The following is a 26,195-nucleotide window of genomic DNA, read 5'->3' as shown; positions in this document are numbered from 1 at the left end:
GTCTTGTTCCTGATCTTAGAGGAAATGGTTTCAGTTTTTCACCACTGAGAACGATGTTGGCTGTGGGTTTGTCATATATGGCCTTTATTATGTTGAGGTAGGTTCCCTCTCTGCCTACTTTCTGGAGAGTTTTTATCATAAATAGGTGCTGAATTCTGTCAAAAGCTTTTTCTGCTTCTATTGAGATTATCGTATGGTTTTTATCCTTCAGTTTGTTAATATGGTGTATCACATTGATTGATCTGGTATATTGAAGAATCCTTGCATTCCTGGGATAAACCCCAATTGATCATGATGTATGATCCTTTTAATGTGCGGTTGGATTCTCTTGGCTAGTATTTTGTTGAGGATTTTTGCATCTGTGTTCATCAGTGATATTGGCCTGTAGTTTTCTTTTTTTGTGACATCTTTGTCTGGTTTTGGTATCAGGGTGATGGTGGCCTCATAGAATGAGTTTGGGAGTGTTCCTTCCTCTGCTATATTTTGGAAGTGTTTGAGAAGGATAGGTGTTAGCTCTTCTCTAAGTGTCTGACAGAATTCACCTGTGAAGCCATCTGGTCCTGGGCTTTTGTTTGTTGGAAGAATTTTAAGCACAGTCTCAATTTCAGTGCTTGTGATTGGTCTGTTTTTATTCTCTGTTTCTTCCTGGTTCAGTTTCGGAAGGTTGTGCTTTTCTAAGAATTTGTCTATGTCTTCCAGGTTGTCCATTTTATTGGCATATAGTTGCTTGTAGTAATCTCTCATGATCCTTTGTATTTCTGCAGTGTCAGTTGTTACTTCTCCTTTTTCATTTCTAATTCTATTGATTTGAGTCTTCTTTTTTTCTTGATGAGTCTGGCTAATGGTTTATCAATTTTGTTTATCTTCTCAAAGAACCAGCTTTTAGTTTTACTGATCTTTGCTATTGTTTCCTTCATTTCTTTTTCATTTATTTCTGATCTGATCTTTATGATTTCTTCCCTTCTGCTAACTTTAGGGTTTTTTTGTTCTTCTTTCTCTAATTGCTTTAGGTGCAAGGTTAGTTGTTTATTTGAGATGTTTCTTGTTTCTTGAGGTAGGATTGTATTGCTATAAACTTCCCTCTTAGAACTGCTTTTGCTGCATCACATAGGTTTTGGGTTGTCGTGTTTTCATTGTCATCTGTTTCTAGGTATTTTTTGATTTCCTCAGTGATCTCTTGGTTATTTAGTAGTATATTGTTTAGCCTCCATGTGTTTGTATTTTTTACAGTTTTTTTTTCCTGTAATTGATATCTAGTCTCACAGCGTTGTGGTCGGAAAAGATACTTGATACGATTTCAATTTCCTTAAATTTACCAAGGCTTGATTTGTGACCCAAGATATGATCTATCCTGGAGAATGTTCCATGAGCACTTGAGAAGAAAGTGTATCCTGTTGTTTTTGGATGGTATGTCCTCTAAATATCAATTAAGTCCATCTTGTCTAATGTGTCATTTAAAGCTTGTGTCTCCTTATTTATTTTCATTTTGGATGATCTGTCCATTGGTGAAAGTGGAGTGTGAAAGTCCCCTATTATCATTGTGTTACTGTCGATTTCCCTTTTTTTAAAATTTATTTATTTATTTTTGGCTGTGTTGGGTCTTCGTCTCTGTGCGAGGGCTTTCTCCAGTTGTTGCAAGCAGGGGCCACTCTTCATCGCGGTGTGCGGGCCCCTCACTACCGTGGCCTCTCTTGTTGCAGAGCACCGGTTCCAGACGCGCAGGCTCAGTAATTGTGGCTCACGGGCCTAGTTGCTCTGTGGCATGTGGGATCTTCCCAGACCAGGGCTCGAACCCGTGTCCCCTGCATTAGCAGGCAGATTCTCAACCACTGCGCCACCAGGGAAGCCCCGATTTCCCTTTTTATGGCTGTTAGCATTTGCCTTATGTACTGAGGTCTTCCTATGTTGGGTGCATAATATTTACAATTGTTCTATCTTCTTCTTGGATCGATCCCTTGATCATTATGTAGTGTCCTTCTTTGTCTCTTGTAATAGTCTTTATTTTAAAGTCTACTTGTCTGATATGAGAATTGCTACTCCAGCTTTCTTTTGATTTCCATTTGCATAGAATATCTTTTTCCATCCCCTCACTTTCAGTCTGTATGTGTCCCAAGGTCTGAAGTGGGTCTCTTGTAGACAGCATATGTACGGGTCTTATTTTTGTATCCATTCAGCCAGTCTATGTCGTTCAGTTGGAGCATTTAATCCATTTACATTTAAGGTAATTATCAATATGTATGCTCCTATCACCATTTTCTTAATTGTTTTAGGTTTGTTATTGTAGGTCTTTTCCTTCTCTTGTGTTTCCTGCCTAGAGAAGTTCCTTTAGCATTTATTGTAAAGCTTGTCTGGTGGTGCTGAATTCTCTTAACTTTTGCTTGTCTGTAAAGGTTTTAATTTCTCTGTCGAATCTGAACGAGATCCTTGCTGGGTAGAGTAATCTTGGTTGTAGGGTTTTTTTGATATTTACTTATTTATTTTTGGCTGTGTTTGGGTCTTCACTTTTTTTTTTAATAAATTTATATGTTTGCTTATTTATTTTTGGATGTGTTGGGTCTTCATTGTTGCGCAAGGGGTCTACTCTTCTTTGCAGTGCATGGGCTTTTCATTGCAGTGGCTTCTCTTGTTGCGGAGCACAGGCTCTAGGTGCACGGGCTACAGTAGTTGTGGCATGTGGGCTCAGTAGTTGTGGCTCACGGGCTCTAGAGCGCAGGCTCAGTAGTTGTGGTACATGGGCTTAGCTGCTCCACGACGTGGGATCTTCCTGGACCAGGGCTCGAACACGTGTCCCCTGCATTAGCAGGCGGATTCTCAACCACTGCGCCACCAGGGAAGCCCCTGGGTCTTCACTGTTGTGCACAGGCTTTCTTTAGTTGCGGTGAGCAGCGGCTACTCTTCATTGCAGTGCACAGGCTTCTCATTGCGGTGGCTTCTCTTGTTGCGGAGCACAGGCTCTAGGCGTGTGGGCTTCAGTAGTTGTGGCATGCAGGCTCAGTAGTTGTGGCACGCAGGCTCAGTAGTTGTGGCTCGCGGGCTCTAGAGCACAGGCTGAGTAGTTTTGGTGCAAGGCTTACCTGCTCTGTGGCATGTGGGATCTTCCTGGACCAGGGATTGAATCTGTGTCCACTGCACTGGTAGGCAGATTCATTACCACTGCACCACCAGGGAAACCCCCCCTTTCATCACTTTAAATATGTCCTGCCACTCCCTTCTGGCTTGCAGAGTTTCTGCTGAAAGATCAGCTGTTAACCTTATGGGACTCCCTTGTATGTTATTTGTTGCTTTTCCCTTGCTGCTTTTAATATTTTTTTCTTTGTATTTAATTTTTGATAGTTTGATTAATATGTGTCTTGGCGTGTTTCTCCTTGGATTTATCCTGTACGGCACTCTCTGCACTTCCTGGACTTGATTATTTCCTTTCCCTTGTTAGGGAAGTTTTCGACTATAATCTCTTCAAATATTTTCTCAGACCCTTTCTTTTTCTCTTCTTCTGAGACACCTATAATTTAAATGTTGGTGCATTTAATATTGTCCCAGAGGTCTCTAAGACTGTCCTCAATTCTTTTCATTCTTTTTTCTTTATTCTGCTCTGCAGTAGTTATTTCCACTATTTTATCTTCCAGGTCACTCATCCGTTCTTCTGCCTCAGTTATTCTGCTATTGACTGCTTCTAGAGTATTTTTAATTTCATTTATTGTGTTGTTCATCACTGTTCGTTTGCTCTTTAGTTCTTCTAAGTCCTTGTTAAACGTTTCTTGTATTTTCTATATTCTATTTCCAAGATTTTAGATCATCTTTACTCCATTACTCTGAATTCTTTTTCAGGTAGACTGCCTATTTCCTTTTCATTTGGTCTCGGGGGTTTTTTTACCTTGCTCCTTCATCTGCTGCATATTTCTCTGTGTTCTCATTTTGTTTAACTTACTTTGTTTGGGGTCTCCTTTTCATGGGCTGCAGGTTCGTAGTTCCTGTTGTTTTTGGTGTCTGCCCCCAGTGGGTGAGGTTGGTTCAGTGGCTTGTGTAGGCTTTCTGGTGGAGGGGACTGGTGCCTGTGTTCTGGTGGGCAGGGACGCATCTGGCCGTGTGTTTTGGGGTGTCTGTGAACTTAGTATGATTTTAGGCAGCCTCTCTGCTAATGGGTGGGGTTGTGTTCCTGTTTGTTTGGCATGGGGTGTCCAGCACTGGAGCTTGCTGGCTGTTGGGTGGAGCTGGGTCTTCGTGTTGAGATGGAGATCTCTGGAAGAGCTCTCGTCGATTGATATTACGTGGGGCAGGGAGGTCTCTGGTGGTCCAATGTCCTGAACTCGGCTCTCTCACCCTGGAGGCGCAGGCCTGACACCAGGCCGGAGCACCAAGACCCTGTCAGCCACACTGCAAGGTACGTGGGGATATTCTTGCCTTTGGGGAAGTCTGAAGTCTTCTGCCAGCGTTCAGTATGTGTTCTGTAGTTGGTCCACACGTAGATGTATTTTTGATGTATTTGTGGGGAGGAAGGTGATCTCTACGTCCCACTCCTCTGCCACCTTGAAGTTCCCCCTGCAATAGGAGACTCCACTGAAGACACCAACCTCCGCAAGAGCTAGAGGTGCAGAGGCATTTTTTTCAGAGGATTTGCAGAGCTTGCTTTTTTTTTTTTCTTTTCCTTTGTGCTTTGTCTAGTTTCACTTGTTCACAGGGTGCTTCATGCAGAGGCCTCACACCCAGCAATTCAGATCAGAGTGCCTAGTGAGAAATGGCTGTGCTGACACCTCAGCTCAGCGGGCCGGGCCGTGTGCAGAAGCACTGCCCCTGACACTGCAACTCAAGATCTGCCTGATTTTTTTAAACTTCCATTTAAAATAGTATTTTAATAAATGTGTTAAACGTTTATCCCAAATAATACATGTGCACAGTTAAAAATAAATACCACTGCCCCTCTTTCCCCTGCCTCAACTTCACCAAATGTTACTGAATTTATATATGCTATATAAATACAGTGCCTTAGAAAGCAAGAATTTTATTATATCAACTCACTTTACATTAGTAAGCACTTAACATTTAGCTCATTTGACAAAAACATGGGTTTCAGAAAGAGGACATGATCCTGAATTCATCTGCCAAATGGGCCAGTTAACTTTGCACAGGGAAAACATACTACAAACTCATTTAGCAAACCCTTGGGCATAAATCACTAGTCATAATGGAGGCCAGGTCAGATTAGGTAGATATAGGAATACAAATCAATGGTGACTGCTGGAAGGGAGAGGGGACAGGGACTGCCATGTGCTCAGGAAGGGGAGGCAGAAATGTTATCTTCAAACAATGACTGGATATTCATCTTAACCATAAACTTTCATAAGGAAAGATTTGCTATTTTTGGAGATGATTATGTTTTCTGAGGTTAGAAAAACAGGAAGAGTGGGACTTCCCTGGCAGTCCAGTAGCTGGGACTCCGCGCTCCCACTGCAGTGGGCAAAGGTTCAATCCCTGGTCAGGGAACTAGGATCCCGGAAGCCACACAGTGTGGCCAAAAAAAAAAAAGCTTCTGGGAATGTATATGATAAAATTCCCTTCCATCACATATACCTTCACAGTTAACCAATGACGAATAACTCAGGGAAAATAAAGCTGAGAATTAATAATCACATCCTATTTGGGGGCTTAACAATGTGATACATTTCTGATTTGGGGCAGAAAAACAAATGCACTTATCAAAATATATAGATACACATACTCCAAAAACAGTACAGGACCAAAAAACCTTAGTTTCTTACCAAAGTAACTCATCATTAGCAAACTTAAGGCTTAGAATTTCTTTTGTAAGATAGAAGAAATGGAAAGTTGTACAACTTTTTTTGCCTACACTTACTAGTCAAATAAAGACAATTAAACTAAACTTTATATGTTCTACAACTCATAGTATCCCTTTAATACTGAAAATTTCCTAACAAATGGATTTGAAACTAAAACTTAGGAAAGCAGTAACCTTAGTTACAATTTTAAATGTAAGTATGCCTATTAACAAAAACAAGCTTTTTTTTTTTTCTCTCAGCTGTTTAATTTTTCTAGCTAAAAAGGGGTCCGCCTTTAAATTCTGGGGAGAGAGTAGTGATTTAACTGTTTCAAATCATCCTTTCCTGTACAGCAACTATAATTCAAAAAAAAGAAAATCCTTACTAGGCTTATCACCAAAAATGAAAATTTCTACATTTTATGAATGGGATTTTTGAATACCAATCCAGAATAAAGAGAGCATTTAATCCTTACAGAGATCTTATATGCATGTGCCAGGCACTGTTCTAAGTGCTTTTCATAAGCAACTCACTCTGTCCTTCCACGGATGAGGAAACTAAGGCATATAAAGTTAAATTACCTGGTCTAAATCACACAATTAAGAAGTGGCAAGGCATTTGCAGCAACATGGATGCAACTAGAGATTATCATACTAAGTGAAGGAAGTCAGAAAGAGAAAGACAAATACCATATGGTATCATTTACAGGTGGAATCTAAAGTATGGCACAAATGAACCTATCTACAAAACAGAAACAGACTCACAGATATAGAGAACAGACTTGTGGTTGCCAAGGAGGACAGGGGGAAGGAGAGGGATGGACTGGGAGTTTGTGGTTGGTAGATGCAAACTATTACATAGAGAATGGATAAACCACAAGGTTCTACTGTACAGCACAATGATATTCAATATCCTGTAATAAATCATAATGGAAAAAATATAAAAAAAGAATGTCTCTATGTGTATAACTGAGTTACTTTACTGTACAGCAGAGACTGGCACAACATTGTATATCAACTATACTTCAATTAAAAAAAAAAAAAAAAAAGAAGTGGCAAGGCAACAATCTGGCTCCAAGCAGTCTATCCTTATATCCATGTTCCTAATAACTTACAGTACAATGCTTTTAGACGGTATTATATCAGGAAGTAAGAAAGAGCATAAAATGGGCAATTTAAAACATTTTTATAGAAATAATAGAAGAGGGACTTCCCTGGCAGTCCAGTGGTTAAGACTCCGTGCTCCCAATGCAGGGGGCATGGGTTGGATCCCTGGTCAGGGAACTAAGATCCCTCATGCCACACAGCACGGCCAAAAAAAAAAAAAAGAAGAAATAATAGAAGATTAATCCCTTCATAGAGTCACACATCTTATGGAGTAGAGCTTAGAAGAAAGAAAACTGAGGCTCTAGGTTCTTTGGTAATGATACTTATATTAAATTTTTTAAAATTTGACTTATTTTAGTTCATTATTACATGTGTTTTAATATTAAATTCTGGGCAGGAAAAGAGATGCAGACGTAGAGAATGGGCTTGTGGACCCGGGAGGGGGGTGGGAAGGGGAGGGGAGGGTGGGACAAACTGAGAGAGTAGCACTGACATATATTCACTACCATGTATAAAACAGATACCTAGTGGGAAGCTGCTGTACAGCACAGAGAGCTCAGCTCGGTGCTCTGTGATGACCTAGAGGGGTGGGACAGGATGGGGGGCGTTGGGGTGGGAGGGAGGTTCAAGAGGGAGGGTATATATGTATACATATAGTTGATTCACTTTGTTGTACAGCAAAAACTGTAAAGCAATTATGCTCCAATACAAAAAATTTTTTTAATAAATAAATTCTGCACCCACTGGGTAATGAGGCTATTAAAGGACTAGCAACTTCTTTTACCTACTGGTACCTTAAGAAAAATAAGAAAAAACAAGTTTATTTTTATAAGTAGGTAAATTATCTTCCAAAAGATATGAAACAGACAATAAAAATATTATGTAAAAACATAAACAATATTGTACAGGTATGAAGATTGACCAATCAATGGAACAAAACGCAAAGTTCAAAAGCAGATCTTGGTATACATAAAAAAAATTAACATATGATAAAGGGAGCATTTTAAAAATCACTGAAAGAAACAAAAAAATTAGTTAATAAAGAGTGCATAAAAATGGGGAAACAAAGTAAGGTACCTCCTGATAAAACAGAACAAAAATAAATTCCAGATTTATCAAAGTTTTAAATATTAAACAATTAAATCATAGCAGTGTTAAAAGCTACCTGGTAACACTGCCTTTCTAAGCATTATATACCACAGGCAAAAATCATAAAGGAAGAGATATGTGATTTGATAAACACCAAAAATGTCCATGACTGTAAAATACTGTAAATAGGGCTTCCCTGGTGGCGCAGTGGTTAAGAATCTGCCTGCCAATGCAAGGGACGCGGGTTCGAGCCCTGGTCTGGGAAGATCCCACATGCCACGGAGCAAGTAAGCCCGTGTGCCACAACTACTGAGCCTGTGCTCTAGAACCGGCAAGCCACAACTACTGAGCCCACGTGCCACAACTACTGAAGCCTGTGTGCCTAGAGCCTGTGCTCTGCAACGAGAAGCCATTGCAATGAGAAGCCCGTGCACCGCAATGAAGAGTAGACCCTGCTCACCACAACTAGAGAGCGCCTGCGCGCAGCAGCGAAGACCCAACACAACCCAAAATAAAAGAAACAAATAAATAAATTTTAAAAATAAATAATAAAATAAAATACTGTAAATAAAAATTAAACATACAATAAAAGTAAGTAAAATATTAGTAACACACTTGTGTAGGATTTAATATCTTTAATACATAAAGGGGTGAAACTCCTGGTGGTATTTTAGAAGCAAGGGCTTTCAGAGACTAAAGTAAAATTTTCTTTCTTTAAAAAATATTTATTTATTTATTTGTTGTTGGCTGCGTTGGGTCTTCGTTGCTGCGCGTGGGCTTTCTCTAGTTGCAGCGAGTAGGGGCTACTCTTCGTTGCGGTGCGCAGACTTCTCATTACGGTGGCTTCTCTTTGTTGCAGAGCACGGGCTCTAGGCGTGCAGGCTTCAGTAGTTGTGGCTCGCGGGCTCTAGAGTGCAGGCTCAGTAGTTGTGGTGCACGGGCTTAGTTGCTCCACGGCACGTGGGATCTTCCCGGACCAGGGCTCAAACCCATGTCTCCTGCATTGGCAGGTGGATTCTTAACCACTGCGCCACCAGGGAAGTCCCCTAAAGTAAAATTTTTACAGAAAACTGAAGGCAGCTATTGCAAGGGCAATACAAGACAGCCCCAAACCCAGAGAACTCTTTGGGAGATAAAGATAGGGATGAAAGCCTTCCTTACCCCAAGGGATTTTGAATTGACGTGGCTGCTTTCGCAGCCAATCCAAAATTACCAGGCTGAGTGAACAGTTTAGTGTTAATATCAAATTAGCATACAAAATAATCTAGGCTAAAAACATGGAAACAACCTAAATGTCCATCAAAAGATGAATGGATAAAGAAGATGAGGTATATATACACAATGGAATACTACTCAGCCATAAAAAGCATGAAATAAGGCCATCTGCAGCAACATGGATGGAACTAGAGATTATCATACTAAGTGAAGTCAGTCAGAAAGACAAAAAAAAATACCATATGATATCACTTATATGTTGAATATAAAATATGGCACAAATGAACCTATCTACAAAACAGAAACAGACTCTCAGACACAGAGAACAGATTTGTGGTTGCCGAGGGGGAGGGGGAGGGCGGAGGGAAGGATTGGGAGTTTGGGATTAGCAGATGTAAACTATTATATATAGGATGGATAAACAACAAGGTCCTACTGTATAGCACAGGGAACTATATTCAATATCCCATGATAAATAATAATGGAAAAGAAAAAAAACAAAAACAAAACAAAACCAACCCAAAATAATCTAGGCTAATTCCCCAAAACAAAAACTCAGAAAGGTTTAGAAAAAGATATAAAAGAAATCAAGTTCAAAACTATGGTCTAGGGACTTCCCTGGTGGCGCAGTGGTTAAGAATCTGCTTGCCAATGCAGGGGACATGGGTTCGAGCCCTGGTCTGGGAAGATCCCACATGCCACAGAGCAATTAAACCCGTGTGCCACAACTACTGAGCCTGTGCTTTAGAGCCCGTGCTCCGCAACAGAAGAAGCCACTGCAACGAGAGCATGCACCACAACAAAGAGTAGCCCCCACCCGCTGTAACGAGAGGAAGCTTGTGCTCAGCAATGAAGACCCAATGCAGCCAAAAGAAAATAATAAAAATAAAGTAATATTTTGTTTTGTTTAACACACATAAGATACATCTATTCTTGTTTTCTAATCTCAAAATTCACTTGAAATGTAGCTCTGAAAAAATTAACTTTGGCATATAACTTGATATTCCTTTACTTTGCTCTCATATTACATTGTATATTACATGTAATGTCCTTTATCTGTTGTTTGATTACAATCTGAACGTGTTGTCAGATTACACATTCTTGGATTAAAGCAAGTACCACGGAAGTATTTTAATGTAACGCACACTTAATTAAAAAGTATTGGGTTGGCAAAAAAGTTCATTCGTTTTTTCCCGTAAGATGGCTCTAATAGCACTTAGTTTTCTTTTTTTTTTTTTTTTAAGTTTTCTTTAACTTCATTCAAAACAATTTTGTTAGATTGTATTGTGACAGCTGTCATATCAGCGTGCATTAAAAAAACTTATCAAAACTGGGGAAGGGGCTTCCCTGGTGGCGCAGTGGTTGAGAATCTGCCTGCCAATGCAGGGGACACGGGTTCGAGCCCTGGTCTGGGAGGATCCCACATGCCACGGAGCAACTAGGCCCGTGAGCCACAACTACTGAGCCTGCGCGTCTGGAGCCTGTGCTCACAACGAGAGAGGCCACGACAGTGAGAGGCCCGCGCACCACAATGAAGAGTGGCCCCCGCTCGCCACAACTAGAGAAAGCCCTCGCACAGAAACAAAGACCCAACACAGACAAAAATTAATTAATTAATTAATTTTAAAAAAATTGGGGAATTTTTGCCATTTTAATATTGAAGATGGAAGAAAAAAAGCAACATTTTCAGCATATTATGCTTTATCATTTCAAGAAAGGTAAAAACGCAACTGAAACACAAAAAAAGATTTATGCAGTGTATGAAGAAGGTGCTGTGACTGATGGAACGTGTCAAAAGTGGTTCGCGGGGCTTCCCTGGTGGTGCAGTGGTTGAGAATCCGCCTGACAATGCAGGGGACACGGGTACAAGCCCTGGTCTGGGAAGATCCCACATGCCGCGGAGCAACTGGGCCCGTGAGCCACAACTACTGAGCCTGCGTGTCTGGAGCCTGTGCTCCGCAACAAGAGAGGCCGCGATGGTGAGAGGCCCGCGCACCGCGATGAAGAGTGGTCCCCGCTCGCCGCAACTAGAGAAAGCCCTCGCACAGAAACGAAGACCCAACACAACCAAAAATAAAATGAATAAATAAATAAATTTATAAAAAAAAAAAAAAAAAAAAGTGGTTCGCGAAGTTCTGTACTGGAGATTTCTCGCTGGATGATGCTCAACGGTGGGGTAGACCAGTTGAAGTTGAAAGCAATCAAATCGAGACATTAATTGAGAACAATCAACATTATACCACGCAGGAGATAGCCGACATACTCAAAATATCCAAATCAAGCGTTGAAAATCATTTGCACCAGCTTGGTTATGTTAATCGCTTTGATGTTTGAGTTTCACATAAGTTAAGCGAGAAAAGCTTCTTGACCATATTTCCACATGCAATTCTCTATTTAGACGTAATGAAAATGTTCAGTTTTTAAAACAAATTGTGACGGGTGACGAAAAGTGGATACTGTACAATAACGTGGAATGGAAGAGATCGTCAGGCAAGCAAAATGAACCACCACCAACCACACCAATGCCCAGTCTCCATCCAAAGAAGGTGATGTTGTGCATATGGTGGGATTGGAAGCGAGTCCTCTATTATGAGCTCCTTCCAGAAAACCAAACAATTAATTCCAACAAGTACTGCTCCCAGTTAGACCAACTGAAAGCAGCACTCAATGAAAAGCGTTCAGAATTAGTCAACAGAAAACACGTAATCTTCCATCAGGATAACGCCAGACTGCATGTCTTTTTGATGACCAGGTAGAAACTGTTAACAGCTTGGCTGGGAAGTTCTGATTCATGCGCTGTATTCACCAGACATTGCACCTCCAGATTTCCATTTATTTTGGTCTTTACAAAATTCTCTTAATGGAAAAAATTTCAATTCCCTGGAAGACTGTAAAAAGCACCTGGAACAGTTCTTTGTGCAAAAAGATAAAATGTTTTGGGAAGAAGGAATTATGAAGCTGCCTGAAAAATGGCAGAAGGTAGTGGAACAAAATGGTGAATATGTTGTTTAATAAAGTTTTTGATGAAAACGAAAAATGTGCCTTTTATTTTTACCTAAAAACCAAAGGAACCTTTAGGCCAACCCAATAAATGCTTTCTTCTGGAGGTAAACCAAATATTTTAATTTCTTGCTTCTTATAACATTTTAATTGCTCAGCTGTTCCACTCATTGGTTCTATGTCATACTTTAAAAAAAAATACAACTGACCAACATGATTTTTGTATCTTGCAGGGCAAAGTGCTTTGCTTATTGGTTAAGTAAGCAAAAGGTTAAGTGAACATGTTCACATTATTTAAAGCACAAGAAACAGTTAACTCTCAAATGGGAAGGCAACCCTTTCCTAACGTTTAAATACGCTGTCCACATATAAAGATGATACTAGATTTGCCATCCATTAAATGAGAAATTGAGTTTTTTCCCCAATCATTACAAGAATGAACTTATGTCTAATACACAGATTCTCTAACTCTGCCTCTCATGTGATGGGTCAATGGCATAATTTTCAAGATAGCATGATTGTGTTAATGGTGGAAGATGCTATCATGGTACAAATGGAAGGTCAAAACAAAAAACTAGCTGGATGTAAAATCTAACCAACAATGATAACCAGCCACATAAAACTCAATACGATTCAGTGATCTCTACATTTGGGTAAGAAGTTTCTCAACTTCTCTTAAAGCTTCACTACCAATCTTGGTGAAAATTAGGAGTGTAGCCATGAAGCACTAGAAAGAAGATAGTATGGTTATAACAAAACATTCTGTCTCTATAGGAAAACTCATTCTCTACAACTGAAACATTGTAAATCAACTATACTGCAATTTTTTAAAAAATGTAAAAACCAAAAAAACCCAGAAAACTCATTCTGTATTCTAGATAGCCAACTTTAAAACATTTTCCCCTCTGATTCCAGAATTGCATATACATTTTTTAATTAGAAAATATAGAAAAGAATTTATAAAAAAGAATAACATTCATTCAATTTTACCATCTAGAGAAAATCACTGTCAACATGACGACATATTTCTTTTTGGTCCTCTTTTTCTTACTGATTTGCAGGAGTTTTCAGCATATTTCATAAATTTGAATTCTCCACTATGGATGTTAAAAACTTTTTTTTTCATTACACATTTTTTTTTTTTAAAGTTCTGTCTTTTTTTTTTTTTAACTTTTGGGTTTATTTATTTATTTATTTATTTATGGCTGTGTTGGGTCTTCATTTCTGTGCGAGGGCTTTCTCTAGTTGTGGTGAGCGGGGGCCACTCTTCATCGCGGTGCGCGGGCCTCTCACTATCGCGGCCTCTCTTGTTGCGGAGCACAGGCTCCAGACGCGCAGGCTCAGTAATTGTGGCTCACGGGCCCAGTTGCTCCGCGGCATGTGGGATCTTCCCAGACCAGGGCTCGAACCCGTGTCCCCTGCATTGGCAGACGGATTCTCAACCACTGCACCACCAGGGAAGCCCCACATTTTTAAGTTATTAAACTTGGTTCCAAGACACAAGAGTTAGAGAGAAATCATATCTTTAAAACTCTGAATCTTCCAATCTAAGAAGAAAATATGTTTCTTCTACACTTACTGAAGACTTTCAGATTTCTGTACACTTCTTCTTGGATTTACTCCACGGCATGTTTTCTTTTGATGAGTAAAACATACTTTCCTATATTGTATATAGAAAAATTATCATACTTTTAATTGTAAATGTGTAATCATCCTCCTACTGAATTATCTTATTGTAGTATTTCACTTGATTTTGGACTTTTCTTATTCGAACTGCATTGGTTAGCCCTTCAAGAATGTTGAATATGTAGTACACAGCTTCAGAAATAAGTCTGAAAATCACTTAAATACCAATAATATCAAATGTTACTTGAATATACCCAAGAAAGTATCTAAAATTGGCGGGAGTTTTGTCTGCTGAGGGAGGAGGCATATGAACAAAGAGAAAAGTATAATTTCTCAGTTCTTTTACGGTTTTTAGTCTATCAACTTCTCTCTTGGATCATTTGTATCTTCCTAGAAACACAATTTCAGTAAGGTTTTCAGACTGATTAGCACAGAATTACATAAGCTATTGTACATCTAAAGAAGCTATTCTATAACTTAAAAAGCCATTTTTCCCCTTTCCACTGTATCTATGGTTGTTTTTACTTTCTCATTCCTAATTTTGAGAATGTGAGCTTTCTCTCACACTTGTTGATCTGGCAGCTAGTGAATTAACTACTTAGTTGAATTATTTACTTTTCTTTTAAACCAATCACCTCAACTTATCTTCTTTTTTTTAAGACTTTTTTAAAAATAAATTTATTTATTTTATTTATTTATTTTTGGCTGCATTGGGTCTTCATTGCTGCACGTGGGCTTTCTCTAGTTGCAGCAAGCGGGGACGACTCTTCGTTGTGATGTGCAGGCTTCTCATTGCGGTGGCTTCTCTTGTCGCGGAGCACAGGCTCTAGGCGCGCGGGCTTCAATAGTTGTGGCTAGCGGGCTCTAGAGTGCAGGCTCAGTAGCTGTGGTGCAAGGGCTTAGTTGCTCCGTGGCATGTGGGATCTTCCTGGACCAGGGCTCAAACCCGTGCCCCCTGCATTGGCAGGAGGATTCTTAACCACTGAGCCACCAGGGAAGTCCCTCAACTTATTTCTTGGTCACGCTAATATTTTAGAATATCAATTTTTAGGCTATTCCCCTCTTAGTACAACTTCATGTCCCAGATATCTTATTCTTAAAAATTCAATTTTACTTCTTTTATATGTCAAAATAATATAGTCATAAAAATCCAAGCAGTATAAAAAAAAGAGAGAATAAACAAAAACAACATAACATAATAAGTACTTTACTTGTTACCTTTTTTTTTAAATAGAGATCTTTATTAATGTTAAGTGTAAAACACAACCTACTAAATTAAAATATTAATAATGTTCCTGGATTTTAGGATATTTGGAAGATACTTTAGGAAATAATTTTGTTGATCCAAGTTTCTTTAAAAAAATCTGTCAAATGATGTTTGAGTGGATTCTTTTTTCCTACTCTCAAATGTCTTGGAAGCTAAGGAAACATTTTAAATTATTTTAATTTTAAAACTTTTTAAAGGTAATATAGCGAGCATGCTAAAATTGATAATTTGAGGAATTTATTCTACTTAGAATATTACAATAAGCCAATAATAACATCAATAAATGATATCATTTATTTAAGAAAAGAGAGAATATATGTACAAAGTTAAAAATGACTATAATCCTATCCCTTGAATAAACACTATGAAATTTTGTGTTCCTCTAATTTTTTCAACACATAAACAAATGTACACATATACCAATGTACACATATATTCCTCCATTTAAAAACAACAGGATTATATTATTCATACTACTTTGTAACAAGCTTTTTATCCTCCCCATGTGCTCTCTACCTCAGTATACACAGCATCCTCATTCTTTCCTTTTTTTTTTTTTTCTGGCCACGCTACGCGGCATGTGGGATCTTAGTTCCCCAACCAGGAATCAAACCCGTGCCCCCTGCAGTGGAAGCACGGAGTCTTAACCACTGGACCACCAGGGAAGTCCCAGCATCCTCATTCTTTCTAACTGCACTATGATATTCCATTCCTGATTGATTTGCATATAGTTGTTTACAATTTTTGCCATCATAAACCATACTGTACTTAATATCCCCAAATAGAATTTTCTGCACAGTCAACAAGCATTGCTGTAGGAAAAAAAAAAATTTAATGGTATTGTGGATTAAAGGGTATGAGTTATTTGAATCATTAAACCATGACAATCTAGTAAGTGAAAATGAATGTTAATTTTTAAACCTTTTTACTGAAGTATAACATACACACAGATGAGTGCACAATTCATATTTAAAATATAAAGCTCTAAGAGGTACAAACTATTATGTACAAAATAAGCTACAAGGATATATTGTACAACACAGGGAATATCACCAATATTTTATATGAATTATAAATGGAGTATAACCTTTAAAAATTGTGAATCACTATACTGTACACCTGTAACTTGTATAATATTATACAGCAACTATACTTCAATAAAAAATATATATAATTTAGGACTTCCCTGGTGGAGCAGTGGTTTAGAATCCGCCTGCCAATGCAGGGGACACAGGTTCGAGCCCTGGTCCGGGAAGATCCCACATGCCACGGAGCAACTAAGCCCGTGCGCCACAACTACAGAGCCTGTGCTCTAGAGCCCGTGAGCCACAACTACTGAGCCCACGTGCCACAACTAATGAAGCCCACACGCCTAGAGCCCATGCTCCACAACAAGAGAAGCCACCACAATGAGAAGCCCACGTACCGCAACAAAGAGTAGCTCCCGCTCGCAGCAACTAGAGAAAGCCCACGTGCAGCAACGAAGACCCAATGCAGCTAAAAATAATTAATTAATTAATTAATTTAAAAATATATGTATATAATTTAAAAAAGAAAATGAAAGAATAAAATGTAAAGCTCAATAAATTTTCACAAAGTGAACACACCCATAACCAACATGCAGATCATAAAATAGAGTATTATCAGAATCCCAGACATCTCTCTCTGTGCCCCTGCATAGTCACTATCCTCCAAGGATAACTGCTCCTGACTTACAATACTTGTGATTAATTTTGCCTGTTTTTGAACTTTAAACAAATGAAATCACACTACATATCCACATTTTCCAAACTGCACCAAGGCTTCCTGGGGCACTGCAAGATATTTTAAGTTTGAAAGAAACAATATTCCACATCTGTATTAAACCATGCCAAATACTAGATTGCTATATTCCTTTCAACAACATCTTATCTTTGTGAAGCAGCATTTTCAGTGGTTGCTATAATAAAAGTAATGTGCAAAAATCATTATGAAACAGAAAATGGAATGGTGGTGACCAATCCGATTCCAAGATGTGAGAAGTTGTACAGTGCCCAACAAACACACAACCCAGTAATAAGTAATTGTGGTTATTTAAGAACGAAGTACACTACTCTTTGTTCTTTCAATTTTTGTGCACTATTCTTTTAATGGCTCTTAAGTTGTTAGGACATAAGTATTACTAACTGTTTATATCTACTTAATGAACAGAACTGTTAGGTATTTCTTTTGGCCTAAGGGTGCTATGAGGGGAGAGAGTTTGGGAGCCTCTGATACATACTCCTATGACTGATTTCTTTCACTCAATATCATTTGTGAGATTCATCCATATGGTTTATAACAGTTGCAATTCATTCATTTTCATTGCAAAATATTCCACTATATAGCTACTCCATAATTTATTTATTAATTCTCCTACTGATGGACATTGGGATAGTTTCCACTTTTTGGTTATCATGAATAGTATTGCTATGAACTTTTTTTTTTTTTTTTTGGTCGCACTGCACAGCTTGTGGAATCTCAGTTCCCCAACCAGGGATTGAACCTGGGCCATGGCAGTGAAAGCACCAAATCCTAATCACTAAATCACCAGGGGACTCCCTGAATGTTCTTAAGTGTATATATCTTGAGATGGAATTATGGGGTATATATATGTTCAGTTTTAGTAGATGATGCTAGTTTTCCAAAATGGTATATCAATTTACATTCCCACTAACAGTACATGAGAGTTCTGATTGCTCCATATCCTTACCAACACTTTTTTCTTTTTCATTTAGTCATTCTGAGGAAAGTACAGGAGGACAGTGATTTCCCTGAAGACAAAATGAGGTTGAGCATTTTTCCAAATGTTTGACAGGTCCTTGGAATGTCCCCTTTTGGATGTCTATTGAAGTTATTTCTCCATTTAAAAAAATGGGTTATTTTCTTAATTTCTAGTTCTTTAGATGCAGGATGATTCCTTTGTCAGATATATGTGCTTCAAATATCTTCTACTCTGTGGCATGGCTTTTCCCTTTTTTTAAAATAAATTTATTTATTTACTTTTATCTTTGGCTGTGTCGGGTCTTCGTTGCTGCATGTGCGCTTTCTTTAGTTGCGGTGAGCGGGGTCTACTCTTCGTTGCTGCTGTGCGCGGGCTTCTCACTGCAAAGGTTTCTCTTGTTGTGGAGCGTGGGCTCTAGGTGCGCAGGCTTCAGTAGTTGTGGCGCACAGGCTCCAGAGCACAGGCTCAGTAGATGTGGCGCACGGGCTTAGTTGCTCCGCAGCATGTGGGATCTTCCTGGACCAGGGCTTGAACCCATGTCCCCTGCATTGGCAGGCAGATTCTTAGCTACTGCACCACCAGGGAAGCCCTGGCTTTTCCCTTTTAATGGTATCTATCTATCTATTTATGGCTGAATTGGGTCTTTGTTGCTGCGCGTGGGCTTTCTCTAGTTGCAGTGAGCGGGGGCTACTCTTCATTGTGGTGCGCGGGCTTCTCATTGTGGTGGCTTCTCTCGTTGCGGAGCACGGGCTCTAGGTGCACGGGCTTCAGCAGTGTGGTGCGCAGGCTCAGTAGATGTGGCGCACGGGCTTAGTTGCTCTGCAGTATGTGGGATCTTCCTGGACCAGGGCTCGAACCGTGTCCCCTGCACTGGCAGGCAGATTCTTAACCACTGCGTCACCAGGAAAGCCCCAGCTTTTCCCTTTTAATGGTATTTTTTATGAAGAGATGTTCTTGATCTTAATGTAGTCCAATTTTTCAAGTTATCTTTATATTTAGCTCATTTGTATCCTATTTAATAAATCTTTGCTGACACACTGAAAACTTTTTTTCCTAAAAAACTGTTTTTTCACACTTATATCAGCAATCCACCCAAAAATGGTAACTGTGTATGATATAAGGTAAGATCGTGATCCTTCTCCCCCTACATGGATATCTAACTGACCAACACCATTATTTGATTCTCCTTTCTCCATTGTACTGCTGTGTCACTTTTATTATAAACCAGGTGACAGTATACATGTGTCAGTCTGTTTCTGGACTGTATTGCTCCATTGGTCTATTTGTCTACCCATGTGCCAAAACCATCTTATCTTGTTACAGCTTGATATTTGATGGTGTAAGTCCTCCAGATTTTCTTTCTTCTTCATGGTTGACTTGGCTTGACACTGCATTTTAATTTGCATTTCATCTGAACATCTTTTGATATTTATTATGATTAGTATTAGATGTTTTCTTCTTGTATGAGCTAGCTGTTCAGGTCTTCTGAAAACAAGTTGGTTGTCCTTTACATACTAATTAGTATTAGATCTTTCTGTATTTAGGAAATTCACCCCTCATGTGACAAATGTTGCCATTTGCATAGTCTTTTTAAAAAATGTGCTTACAATTTTCCCCCTATTTTTTATTTATTTATTTATTTTAATAAATTTATTTATTTTTGACTGTTGGGTCTTCGTTTCTGTGCGAGGGCTTTCTCCAGTTGCGGCGAGCGGGGGCCACTCTTCACCATGGTGCACAGGCCTCTCACTGTCGCGGCCTCTCCCGTTGCAGAGCACAGGCTCCAGACGCGCAGGCTCAGTAGTTGTGGCTCACAGGCTTAGTTGCTCCGTGGCATGTGGGATCTTCCCAGACCAGGGCTCGAACCCGTGTCCCCTGCATTGGCAGGCAGATTCTTAACCACTGCGCCACCAGGGAAGCCCTCCCCCTATTTTTTAATGTACTCAAAAGTATCAATTTCTTTTTTTCCTCCTGGGTTTTGGTTTCAGGCTTAGAAAAGCCTTCTCTATGCCAAGACAGCATTAGTGTTGGCAAGATGAGTAACAAGAGGACTTCACGTTTTACGTTACTCATTTTTATAATGTTTGACATTTTTTTAATTTGTAAATTACCTCAATAATTTCTTTAAAAAAGAATTTCAGTCATTTCCCACTGTAAGATATTGACCCAATAATTTATTCTGATACTTTTATGATTTCATTTGCCATATTTAAATCTTTAATTCACCTGGAATTCATTTTGGTATAAGGTGTGAAGTAGAAGTCTAACATTCCCCCTAAATAACCAATTTTCCCCCATTTATTTAAAATACAGCACTGTCCTATAACTTTATTATGTAATATATTCTTAAATATGCTTTGGTTTCTATCTAGTCTGTCTACTATGTTCTATAAATCAATTTCCCTCTTTGCTGTTCTTGTGCCAATACCATGTTGTTTTAAAATATACAGCCTTCTGATACACTTGACTATCCTAAATACTGTACATCTTAAAAATTTCCTTGGCTCATTTATTCTCATTTAATTAGTTCCTCCATATAAACATATTTAATCAATTTCCTATACCCAATAAAATTCTGAGATTCTGATTCAAGTTGTAATAAATTCACAGCTTAAACTGACATGAGTGGACATATTTATAACATATTACCTTCCCATCCAGATACATGGTATGGCTGGCTATTTATGTTTTTTTATGCCCTGCCTCCCCTAAAGTTTTTGCTCTCAATTTATTAATCCTAAGAGTTTTTTATGTGAAAAGAATATTAACTCTTTGGCTGTCAAATATGTTCCAAGAATTTTTTTTCAATTTGTTACCAGCCAATTTAAAAAAATATTAGTTGAGGCTGTATATAACTAAGAATAAAAATAAACACAGAAAAAGAAAAAATTAATTCAACTCTAATACTAAATCAGGCATTAATCCGTACGGTTTTCAGCCTGAGACTTATAATAATAATTTTTAAAAATCCCAAATTATTAAGTTTAAGACTAAAAACAATAAATAGAACACATTATGGCAACACTTCACTGGGTCAAAACTTAACTCTATGGAAAATTCTGTAATTGGAACAGGATAAAATAGACCATTCAGCAGTTACAATAAAAAGAAAAGTTCATAAACTTCACTCTTTGAAGAACCCAGCCCTTCACTCTATTTGCCTTCAGTTGGTCTACAATTTTACAATTCTTTCTATTCACTTTATCTACTTCTATACCCAAATTGTTGAGTACCCTTAGAGAAAACCCATTCTGATTCAAAGACATTATCCTGTAGGATACTGTTTTATGGAAACATCTATACCTCCTATCATTTTTTTTAAACATATTTTTACTGAGCCTCCCTTTCTATATAACTTAGCAGCCATTTCCAACTTCTGTTTAGCCTTTCTACAGAAAAGCCACCACTCCTATCCCTTATTCTCAGCAGATGATCTTACCTCCTAATTCATAACTACCATTCTTTGCAAACTTAGTTACGTAGACACTTTATGTCTTTAACTCTTTGCGTCTGATCTTAGAGGAAGAAGTATTCCTTCCTCAACTCCAATGTAAGACTAATACCTTGGACTTCCCTGGTAGCGCAGTGGTTAAGAATCCGCCTACCAATGCAGGGGACACGGGTTCGACCCCTGGTCCAGGAAGATCCCACATGCCACGGAGCAACTAAGCCCACGCACCACAACTACTAAGCCTGTGCTCTAGAGCCCACGAGCCACAGCTATTGAGCCCGCGAGCCGCAACTACTGAAGCCCGCGCACCTAGAGCCCATGTTCCGCAACAAGAGAAGCCACTGCAATGAGAAGCCCGCGCACTGCAACGAAGAGTAGCCCCCGCTCGCAGCAACTAGAGAAAGCCCATGTGCAGCAACCAAGACCCAATGCAGCCAAAAATAAATAAATTAAAATAAATAAATTTTAAAAAAAAAGACTAATACCTTAATTTATGCAGGGTGAAGGAAGGGGCAAGGCTCATTAATTTAAGGCTCCTACACAAGGACTCTGCTCCATAATTTATTTCCCGCCTTACCTGTATATTCAACCTCTCATTCCGTTTTGGTTTCTGCCATTCAGCCAATAAATACATTCTAACATCTTCCATTCTTTAAAAACAACAACTTTCACATTTTACCCTTTCTACATATCAATACCTCTCTCCCTTCCCTTTTTAGGGTGCAGTCAGCATGTCTACTTCTTCACCTCCCATTCATACCATAACCCCATTTCCTAAAGCTTTATGACTGTGCCTTCACCTGAAGCTACTGACAAAAACTAACACAGTGACACTGGACTATGGTGAATCAGGATGGGGAAATTTTTGATTGCACAAATACTATTATTTTGTCTATGACTATGCCTATTGATGGAAGTTGGGACAGCTGGAGGGAGGGATCTGACTGTGAGTTTCTCCTTGGCTCTAAATTGGAGAAAAGTGGAAACTGTAAACATTAAGCAAGAAAGCAAGGTACACAGGAACTAAATACTAGACCTAGACTAAATTACTTAACTTTCTCACCTATAAAACAGGGTTATACCCCACTTTACAGTTTAATTGTGAGGCTTAAACAAAATAACTGTGTAAAAGCACTTACAGTTCCAGGCACATGTTAAACACCCTCCTTCACCTTAGCACAGTGCCATATTCCCTACAGGCACACAACTGTTAAGGAGTACAAGTGTACCAAAAAAGACACCATATTAAAACTTTGTGGACTACGTGAAACAGAAAATGTGGCAAAAGCACCATCTGTTCATACTCACTATTAATAATACACAAATGAAAAGCTTCAATTAGAAATGAAAGTTACACAAGATATCCAAGTACTTTGAGGGAATTCAACCACTAAATATACTTTGATTAAACTTCCAATGATTTTCTCTAAAAAGTGTAAAAGATTACACGCGATTTATTAAAATAGATAGAGTTAGCATACACAAAAAGCTGCAGTTTCCCGGGTAGAGAAAGAGATCCAACTCATCCTTCCTGGGAGGGATGAATCTTAAATATACAAAACTTCCTTAGATATGCACAAAAGTAAATCAATGTATCAAAGGGATCTGGAATAAAGGGAGATTTTTCTCTAACTTCCCCTCCCCCCAAATAATAACATAAATGACCAAAATGAATATTCCCCAAATATCTAGGGGGGAAAAAATTTAATTGTTAGAACTGGTGTAAAGCAGCTGGATTTAGTAGAATGCAGCAAGTCAGCTGCTTTCTAAAAAAATATTCGGGGTGGAGAAAGCGGGCAACCTTCCCGATGAAACAACTGCCATAAAACATCATACATATATAAGAACATACACATCTGTTAAATATCAGTTTACAATGTTCCAGCCAACTTACAAATCAAGAGGAAGTGTTTAGATCTAAAAAATAAGTCACACTTTACTTCTAGTCAAATTTTGCGTGGGTGGCTACAGAAGAGGCGTTATCCACGCCGATTCAAGGCAAAGAGGACTGAATAATAAGTCCACTGTTCACATTCAAATGTGGGGGGAGAGGAAAAGGGAGGCTCCGAGTCCATGAAGTTCTCCTCCCTCTCTAAACACTGCAAAACTGTCCACGTCTAAAGACACTTACCCCTGAAACTACTTGGAGACTGACTTGGAAACTTTTTGTTCAGATTTCTGAGGGGGAGCGATTTAGGAATGCTGCAAGATTACAACTTGCAAATACATGAACATACTTTAAATTCTAAAGTTTTTTTTTTAAAGGATTTTCCCCCTTTCAAGTAGTTTATCAACACTCCCATGTTAATAAAACCCCCTATTCAACCCCTAGTATAAACAAAAACCAAAGCTTTAAAGGATATGCGAATAAGGCACACGACTACTTCCAATAATTGCTCAACTCCCTCCCAATTAGGAAGAAAAAGGTAAAGCTAAGGAACAAGAAGCAGGGGGGAAAAAAAAAACAAAAAACAAAAAACTTGGGAAGGAGGGCGGCGAGAAAAGAAACTAGAAAGGAGGGGAAAAGAGCAAAGAAAAGTCCAGCTGATGGTGACACTTAATTGGGAAGGGAGGGCAGAAAATATCCCGAAGACACAGGCTAGAAGGGAAGGACTGAGTGGGACAAGGGCGCAATAAAGGAAGTCCACGCAAAAGGCCTACCCAAAGGGGCCCCAATGTAGGAGGGAACACCAAAAGGGGGAAAAGACTCATTAGGAAGACGTATCCATCAAGGCCCAAGAGCTTGCGAGACAGAGGCTACCAGATGGGGTGTTTCTATATTGGTCACCCCGACACCGCCCCATATGTCTCGGAAGACGACCCTGCTACAAGGGGTAAGGGGTTAAACGCGGGGGTTCGCGGACGTGGAAGGGGGTGCGGCCCCAGGGGTTGCTGCAGGAGAGCAGAGCGCTGGCCCACGGTCCGTACCTTATAGTAAACATCGAACTGAATGTTCTCGGGTAAGGAGCGGATGTCTCGGCGTGAGCGGATGTAGTTGTCCACGACAGCGGAGATGGCGGTGTTATAGAGGGTCTCTGGGATCCACTCTAGTTCCACGGCCGCCATCTTCCTTCCCTCCTCCTCCGCCTCCTCCGCCTCCTCCTCCCGAAGGCCCCCGCCTCCCTCCGTAGCGAACTCCTCGGCGGCCCCGGAGGATTCCGAGGGGTGGCGGCGGCCACGCGGGCACACAGCAGAAGGGCGCGGCTGCCCTGGCTCCTCCGGGCAAGCTGGGGGCGGCGGGCGCGGGCGCAGGCCCGTGTGGAGAGCGGGCCAGGGATCCGGGGGCAGCCGGGCCGAGGCCTCACATTCCGTGTTTGCGAGCACCCTGGGATCCGTCCCAGTGCCTCTCTCTGCAGGGGCGGGACTACGTGTGCGGCGTCATGACGTCAGCGTACGCCGACGCGCTGGAGGGAAGGAATGCGGCAGGCGAAAAACTTGGGAAGAAAAGATCCGTGATCCCGCCCTCGGGGAACATACTTTCCGAGGGCGCTGGAGTTCAGTGGATGGGGGTGAACTTTTTTCACTGCGACAAGTTATGACAGGTTTTTAAGCAGCTCCTTCCGAGTCACCGGCCGCATCAGTCCTTTCAGCCAGTCCTACTTCGGGGGTTCTTAGGCACGGACCCTTTCCAGGCTCAGGTAGAAGTTTGGATGCAGTTATCAGTCCATTAAAAATCATGCATTCAGAGAAGTAACATTACTCTGGGAACCCTCCCTTAGACTCCGGTCCCTAAGCCAAGTTAGGAACCTTCGGCCTAGGAACTAGGGATCAGGATGGAAGGGAGACTTGCACTGTGTAACCATTTGCCCTGTTTGAACTTTACTATGTTTCTTTTTCTAAATGAAACTTACCAAAAAAAAAGGGGGGGGGGGGAAGAACTGCTTTAGAAGAATTTGGTGGGAAGGTTAGCCTTATTATGGAATTACAAATAGTGGTGAGAGAAAAAGGGCTAAATGGTAACTGTGATATGACTGTGGTAAAACAGAAATGAAGATATCTCTTTCCTTCCGTCCTCAGCCTGAATATCTGCTACTTATGTAACTTGATTTTCTAAGTCTGCGATTTCAAGAACTTTATGCAACATCTTTCTGCTCTAGGAATTTAACAAGGAAATTACTGGCCATAATTGGTGACACTGTCAATCTCGTAGTCACGCTGTAGCAATGTAAAACCTGAAAACAATGATGATAATGTGCTGACATTTAGAGCTAAAGGAATTGGAAGTGGCTCTCCCAGTTCACCCTGCTATTTCAATGTTAAATGGTTAAATAGTTTGGTAAGAAAGAAAGAAGGAAACACACTTAGTCCTCTTCTCAGTCTATACGGTTCTTACTCTGTAGTGCATGAACCTGGGAAAGCTGTGGTTGGCCTTAAGGTAGGGTTGCCAGAATTGGCAAGTAAAAAAATACAAATGCCCAGTTACATTTTAATTTCACATAAACAACGAATCCCTACCTTAAGGCACTAAATCCAGAATTAGAATCCATCTGCAGGCCAGGCCCTTGTTAACCAGATGAACAGAGAAACTAGTGGAAACTAGGCCATTTTTGTTGCGGACTGTCCTCAATTGAGGGAAGAAAGCTTCTCCCTTGTACTCTAGAAAATTAACGAGTCCCAGCAGAGCTGGTATTTGAACTCAATAATTATATAAATACTGCCTTTCATATTCTGGATGATAGCATAACATCTGAGTTTTCAGTGGTCAGGGTCAGATCATGAAGGGGCTAATGTGATGCTAATGACCTTGGACTTCATCTTGGAGATGATAGGGGATCCTTAAAGGATTGTAAGGAAGCAAAAGATTTGTGTGTCAGCAAGAAGACAGTAATCATCTATGACCAGCAGAGCCGGAGGAAGATCTCGAATCATGCACTCCCAGCTACAGGAGGATAGAATACAGAAGAGGCCTGCTAAACTGTCATGGCCA

The 26,195-nt window shown here is 39.9% G+C and overlaps 1 protein-coding gene across 2 annotated transcripts in view; it reads right to left on the bottom strand.

Moving 5' to 3' along the window:
* Positions 1-24,606, bottom strand: part of APPBP2 (amyloid beta precursor protein binding protein 2) — a 72,225-nt gene extending 47,619 nt beyond the window's left edge. The window contains exon 1 of one of the 2 annotated variants that reach the window (XM_082372037.1): positions 24,197-24,606. In XM_082372037.1, the coding sequence (XP_082228163.1) occupies positions 24,197-24,334 (138 nt within the window). In that variant the 5' untranslated portion in view covers positions 24,335-24,606. The remainder of the gene's footprint in view (positions 1-24,196) is intronic. The other variant, XM_082372036.1, reaches the window with a different exon arrangement.
* Between the last annotated feature and the right edge of the window lie 1,589 nt (positions 24,607-26,195).

The sequence above is a fragment of the Balaenoptera borealis genome (genome assembly GCF_965194805.1).
Source record: "Balaenoptera borealis genome assembly, chromosome: 20".
NCBI classification, from domain to species: domain Eukaryota; kingdom Metazoa; phylum Chordata; class Mammalia; order Artiodactyla; family Balaenopteridae; genus Balaenoptera; species Balaenoptera borealis.
Note: the sequence above shows the minus strand (reverse complement) of the source record. Positions and strands in the feature narration are given on the sequence as shown.